General features: G+C 38.2%; 1 protein-coding gene across 1 annotated transcript in view; it reads left to right on the top strand.

Annotated features, from left to right (window-relative positions):
- LOC135113201 (CD209 antigen-like) overlaps positions 1-6,940 on the top strand; it is an 8,819-nt gene extending 1,879 nt beyond the window's left edge. Inside the window, exons 2-3 of the mRNA XM_064028338.1 lie at positions 4,392-4,645; positions 6,396-6,940. Coding sequence (XP_063884408.1) covers positions 4,392-4,645; positions 6,396-6,840 — 699 coding nt within the window. The 3' untranslated portion in view covers positions 6,841-6,940. The remainder of the gene's footprint in view (positions 1-4,391; positions 4,646-6,395) is intronic.
- The last annotated feature ends 430 nt before the right edge of the window (positions 6,941-7,370 follow it).

Here is a 7,370-nt window from a genome sequence, read left to right as displayed (position 1 = left end):
ATGTTGGCAGGTGACTGAAGTTGAGTCACTGACCATCGTGCTGTGTCTTCTTATCTGAGAACAAATGGCGGTACGTTAGCGTTCATAAGGAAAATCTTAATTCCACAGTGGGTTTCAAAACATTGCTCTTATTTTTTCCCATCACTCATGTACTGTTCTGTTTGTAGCACTACACTTTTTAGTGAGTTCTCCAGTCTTTGGCACATGTTCGTGTCAAGAAAAGGTGGTGACATACACCGTACAAGTGAAGCCTTCTTTTTAATATTTACTATTCTATTTCTCTCTGTTTCATTAAAATGTGTAGTTTATCACAAGCGACCTCGTAAGGACCAAAAAGTCTGCTATTGTTTTTTTTTTTTTTTTTGGTGTGTGTGTCCTTTGTGCATCTTCGCAAACTAATAAGCTACGTAATGAATATTACAGAAAACATAGGTAGATTGTGAAGATCCGTTTTTTTTAGTGAAGCAGTAACGGGAGTCGCAGATGGCAAGAAAGTTTTGATCATCAGAGGAAAAAAATGTCGAGTCGTACTTTTGCCTAGACTTCTTTAAAAACTTCACCATAATTATGTCACATCTAACATATCACTAGTATAGTGTAATTAACCATGGTCTGGGTCTTGATCATTTGTGACCGCTAGCTATCATACTCCCGGAGAGTTCACAGCTAATACAGACCGATCTATTTATTAGGCGCTGACCTCACACACACCACACTCCCGATGCATTGCTAAAGAATGAGAATGGCGACCTGAGTGACCTGCGCAGGATTCCAAACTGGAGTGGCAAGACGCTAGCTGATGAAGTACGGAGGTGTGTGTGTGTGTGTGTGTGTGTGTGTCTACATAAAGGAAACATGAACCAAGGAAGTAATGTTGCAAATAATATTTTTCTGTGGCTGAGTGTTCTATAAACACTTGGGAAGTGGAGATATCTCAAGATGTGGGGCCAGGTTCTTATCACCATCATTATCAACCTATGTACATATGATTCGACTGCAGGACGAAATTCTTCTCCATTAGTTACTGATCGCATATTGGTTTAGCGAGTTCGGGTTCCCGGAGTGCAAGATCATTTCTCCTCGGCCTTATCTCCGGACCAGTTATGTGCTTCAGCCTAAAGAAAGACAAGCCGAAATTGTCCTCACTCGACCAACGACACAAACTCGAAATTTCTCTGTTGTGAATAGGATGTGTTAACCACCACACCGAGAAGTAGGAGAGAGTATTGACTGCTTAAAAATAAGTTTTCACAGGCGACACAACAATGAAACGATGAAATGTTGTAAATAAATGATTAAATTGTAATGATGATAATAATAATAACAATAATAATAATAATAATAATAATAATAATAATCATTATTATTATTATTATTATTATTATTATCATTATTATTATTATCATTATTATTATTATTATTATTATTATTATTATTATAGTTATAACAATAATAATAGCACTGATAATAATGATGATAATAACAATAACAATAACAACTCGATAACATAAATCTTTCACTGAGGTCATAAATACAATGACAAATGCGGTATTAAACAGATAAACGTAAATAAGATAACAGAGAGTGTAATGAAATTCATATTGATATAATATTCAAACTTATGTCTATAACTTTGAAGACAAAGCACAGGAAACAGACCATTTGGAGAAATACGTATAACGGATAATACGTTAAAAATGTAGCCAATACCAATAAAGAATAAATACACAGTAACATACTAGATGCGAAGAAACTAATGAAAAATGACAGTTTAATCAATCATTATCAACAACAACAACAACAACAACAACAACTACTACTACTACTACTACTACTACTACTGCTACTAATACTACTATTACTACTACTACTACTATTACTACTACTATTACTACTACTACTACTACTGCTGCTGCTGCTGCTGCTGCTGCTGCTGCTGCTACATCTTGATGTATTGCAAATAGTTATGAAACTGTACTCTCTCTCTCTCTCTCTCTCTCTCTCTCTCTCTCTCTCTCTCTCTCTCTCTCTCTCTCTCTCTCTCTCTCTCTCTCTCTCTCTCTCGAGTAACAGTGGTAACAATACTATGGTAGTAACAGGAACATTTCTACGGTGATATTTTAAAGGTAGCGCTTAAAGATGGAAAAAAAGAAAAAAATAGGATTAAGAGATAAGAGAAGAAAGGTAGCCGGATGTAAATGAGAAAGTGGCACATGTACGTAGGAGGAGGAGGAGGAGGAGCAAGGTTAGGAGGTCACTGCTCTCTCTCTCTCTCTCTCTCTCTCTCTCTCTCTCTCTCTCTCTCTCTCTCTCTCTCTCTCTCTCTCTCTCTCTCTCTCTCAACTCCGTTGCTAGCGGAAGAGAGATAACGGAACTAGATTTTTCCAGCGCAGTTCAAGTAAGAGTATGTGCACGGGGATGAGGAAGAGAAAGAGGAGGAGGAGGAGGAGGAGGAGGAGGAGACAAAGAGGAAAAAAGTAAGGGGAAGAAAGAAAGAAATAAAAGAAAAAGGAGAGAAATGAGAGAGAGAGAGAGAGAGAGAGAGAGAGAGAGAGAGAGAGAGAGAGAGAGAGAGAGAGAGAGAGAGAGAGAGAGAATCTGTATATAAAGAGAAGAAAGAGGAGGAAAAGAATAAAAACTTATAACAGAGAAAAGTAAAATACATACACACACACACACACACACACACACACACACACACACACACACAAACCAAGAAGAAGAAAAAGAAGTAAAGAATAAAAAGATGAGAATGAGAAGGAGGAGGAGGAGAAGAAAGAGGAAAACAAGAATGTAGGTCATGCGTAACGATCTACTTCATGAATCATAAGAAGATAAATAACATGCGGGAAGTGCATATCAACATAGCAGAAAGAGAGAGAGAGAGAGAGAGAGAGAGAGAGAGAGAGAGAGAGAGAGAGAGAGAGAGAGCGGTATTCAGAAGTGAATTTCAGTTAGAGGGGACGAGCTTCTCAGTCTTTTGTCCAAGCAAAAAAAAAAAAAAAAAAAAAAAATTGCAATTGTGAAAACTTACAAAAAAGACTAATCAAAACCAAAAGACTGAAAGTTACGGAAGAAAACGAGAAGAAATAAAGTTTTATCCATGAAAAGTGTATAAAAGGTTGAATTAAGAAGAGAATTATAAGAAGCAACATCAAATTGAATAAAGTACGTAGACTGATTAATTAATTCTAAAAATCCATCACCGTATTTTCTAGAGCAGCCGTTTCCTGCACAAAGAGGGAAGTATTTTCTTATTCATTTATATATTTATTTTTATATAAGATGGGCTCTGCCCAAGGGTAACAAAAAGGTGAAATAAAAGTGTAAATGAAAGTACCAATCTCTATAGAGGACAATCCAAAAAGAAAATCCAGGATTATAGGGAAACTCTTGAAAGAGTTAAGACACAGACAGGAGGAAACACAGAAGCTGACAGGGATTTCTAGAGTTTAACGGTAAAAGAGATGAAAACTGAGAATACTGGTTAATTCTTGCATTAGTGAGGTAGACAGAACAGGGGTGAGAGAAAGTAGAAAGTCTCGTACACCAAGTTCACGGGAGGAGAGGAGGCATGATGTTACATAGCAAGACCAGATGAACAATGAGCGTGAAAGTAGCGATGTAAGACAGCAAGAGATGTAACCTTGCGGCGAAGGGAGAGAGAGAGAGAGAGAGGCTGAAGACAGTCTCTTAGAAGAGAGGCGATGAGACGAAATGTTTTTGATTCTGTCCTGTTCAAGAGAGCAGTAAGTGGGGAATCCTCCTGCCCCCTTCTCCATATATGTGAAGCGTATTCCATACATGGGAGGATAAGGCTCCTGAACAGAGTTAGTACCTGAGGGGATGAGAAAACTTACACCTCTTCCATGGAGGATCCTGAGGAGAAATTGGAGCAATAGGGCAAGATTAAGATTGAGATATAAGGCAATGAGTGGAGGAGCGCAACGGAGAGCACAGTGATCAGGATAAGAGCATAAGTAATGGGTTCAAGTTTGCTAAAGTTAGATAAAAGTAGCAGTGGTAAATGACTGGAATATACTCACTAATCAGGTCCTTAAATGCCGCGTTACTAGGAAGCTATGAAAGAAGACTAGATAAATTAATGGATCGGGGTAGATATACGAGTAGATAGGTGTGTTTCATAAAGGACTGTTACATATAGTCCTTCTGGCTTCTTGCAACTTTCCCAAGCAGTCAATTTCTTATGTTCTTAGTAGTAGTAGTAGTAGTAGTAGTAGTAGTAGTAGTAGTAGTAGTAGTAGTAGTAGTAGTAATAGTAGTAGTAGTAGTAGTGGCAACAGCACTAGTGGATGTTATGAGTATTAAGAAAACGTTAATGAGAAGCCCTCTTCGCTGTCACCATTGATCAGTATCCTTCTTTCTCACAGATGCTGCTACGCCATCTCGCCCTGCTTGCTTTGTTGGTGGCCGTGACGTGGGCCCAAAGACAAGGACTACGTCCAGGTCAAGGCCAACACCAGGGTGGTGGAAGGGAGCTGATCAGACCAGACCCAGAAGCGTGCAGAAACAGAGTCAACCATGCTGCCACGTTCCACAATGGTCACTATTACTTCTTCTCGTGGTCTCACGGCCCCACTCGCCAGCATGAAAGGGACTGGCTGGATGCACGGAATATCTGCAGGTGCGTTCAAGGGAAAAGGAAAGTAAAAAGAAGAAATTGAAAGACGTGGATGGGGAGTGACAATGAAGAGTAAAGAGGATGATGTAAAGGAGATAATGTTCAACATTCTTGATCTTTCTGTTCTTCAACATCCACATTCCTTACTGTTGGGAGTTTTAGTACTTTCAGTCTGTTCTTACAAAGAGCGACCATGTCTTCACTCTGACTCTTCAAACTATAGACTTCTTGTTTTAATTTCCTGTCTTAAGTTTTTAATCTATCGTTAAAAGGAAGATTCCTAAATGTCATTCACTTCACAAAGAGTTCCGTAGTGGCCACTCAACTATATCGTTGAATCTTGGTCAGTTTCATATTATCAAAAGCATATGATATGTCTACTCTCCTATCGTTTCCATTTTTCACCCCTTTAAGTTAATTTCAAGTTTCATTTCTGACCATTCTATTTGTGATGCGGCAGACAGTCACTGTTCTCCTAGGTTTAATGGCAATGGTACTCCACAGGACTCTGTGGAACACCATTCTATATTTATTATTTATCAATGATCTTCTATATCAAATTTATTATCCTATCCATTCCTTCGCTGATGGCACCATTTTGCACATTTCCACGTCTTCTCCTAGACGTCCAATCATTCAGAAACTGAACAATTCATGCAGAGAAGCCACAAAATCCATTACTTCTAACTTTCTTAGATTTCTGACTGGATCAGAGAAAACGCGTTGTTCAATGCTTGAAAAACTCAATTCTTCCATCTATCAACTCGACACTCCAGATCTTACGTTTCGTACCTATCCCTTGTTACATGAATAATGGCTAGAACGTGAATAACTATATCCCATCCAAATAACTATATCCCATCTTCTGCAGTGACACTCAATTGTTCTCTTCTACACTGAACATTCTCTGTTCTTTACTAAAAAATCTAAAATATAAACTGCATCTCGTCTCTCGGTAAAACATTGATGAACTGGACATTCTGAGCCGTCTCTGCCAGTTTTCTCACCTTTTCTGCTGCAAGTCCTGTACGTACTCGTTCAGGAATGTTGGAAAGGGGAAGTTCACTCATACTGCTCTCTTGAACAGTAGTAGTAGCGGCAGTAGTAGTAGAATTTATTATTGTTCTTGATCTATCTATGCCTGTGTGTGTGTGTGTGTGTGTGTGTCTATCTATCTATCTATCTATCTATCTATCTATCTATCTATCTATCTATCTATCTATCTATATATATATATATATATATATATATATATATATATATATATATATATATATATATATATATATATATATATATATATATATATATATATATATATATATATATATATATCAACATAATCTGTAATGAATCTACATGAAGATGAAATTTTCCCTTTGTTTTTAGGGGAAGTTCAGCCAAAGGGGTCTTCACGCGATTTTTCGCGTTACAAGATCAAGTTGCAACTCCAGATCTTACGTTTCGTACCTATCCCCTGTTACATGAATAATGGCTAGAACGTGAAAGATGACAAACTCAGTTTGTCTTCATCCCCCAAGAACTCGAATCTGAAGAGTCTTGATTGTGAACCAAGCGCACTGACCATATATTTAGTACTCATAACTTTAACATTTGTTCTATCACTCGCACTCTAACTTTCTACATTTTGATTACCGTCATCGTCTTTAATTACTTTCCCTTTTAATCTCTCCTGCCGCTACCAGTCTCCACTCTACTCACTTTCATGTAACCTCGCTCATTTCTGTTCCAGGAAGCACTGTCAGGACCTGGTGAGCATTGAGACACAAGAGGAGGCGAACTTCGTCACCGATAACCTTCGCAGCGGAAATGTCAAATACATCTGGACGTCCGGCCGCAAGTGCAACTTCGAAGGCTGTGACCGACCCGATCTTCAGCCTAGCATCATCAATGGATGGTTCTGGTCTGGCTCGAACGTCCGCATTCCGGCCACTAACATCACTCACGTCTGGCGAGGCGATTGGTCACACACAGGTGGCTCCGGCACACCACAACCTGACAACCGAGAGTTTGGGGAAAATGGCAACGATGAGGCTTGTATTGCTGTACTGAATAACTTCTACCAGGATGGCATTAAGTGGCACGATGTTTCTTGTAACCACGTCAAGCCCTGGATCTGTGAGGACTCTGATGACCTTCTGAATTTTGCCCGCTCCAGATTCCCCAATATCCCATAAAGAGGAGAAGGAGCGAAACAACAAAGAGGACAAGGAAAATAAAGGATGTTAATGGTGGAAGGAGAGATGCTATTTTTTTTTTTTTTTTCTTTTATAAAAATCATACGAGTCTCACCTTCTACCTTTTCTTCCCTTCTAAGCTTCCAGTTCCTCCCACAGCACACACACACACACACACACACACACACACACACACACACACACACTGTAGATAGCCTTTCGTCTCATCCGAATACCCATTTCCTTTCTACTCTCTCATTTATATTATTATTATTATTATTATTATTATTATTATTATTATTATTATTATTATTATTATTATTATTATTACCATGCTCTTATTTTCATTATTTTAATACCTGTTCATGGACCTACATAATTTAAGTTTCCTTTTTGTTATATTATATTCAACTAAAATCTTCATTTAGAGAAAGTTGTATAATGATAATTCTAACAAGCTATAATCGGCCGGAACCGATTTTTGCTGAGGTGTAAATAATTAAATAATCAAAATCACACTGACCCTCACC

The sequence above is a fragment of the Scylla paramamosain genome, chromosome 25 (assembly GCF_035594125.1).
Source record: "Scylla paramamosain isolate STU-SP2022 chromosome 25, ASM3559412v1, whole genome shotgun sequence".
In the NCBI taxonomy this organism is placed as follows: domain Eukaryota; kingdom Metazoa; phylum Arthropoda; class Malacostraca; order Decapoda; family Portunidae; genus Scylla; species Scylla paramamosain.
This window is presented reverse-complemented; position numbering and strand designations above follow the sequence as displayed.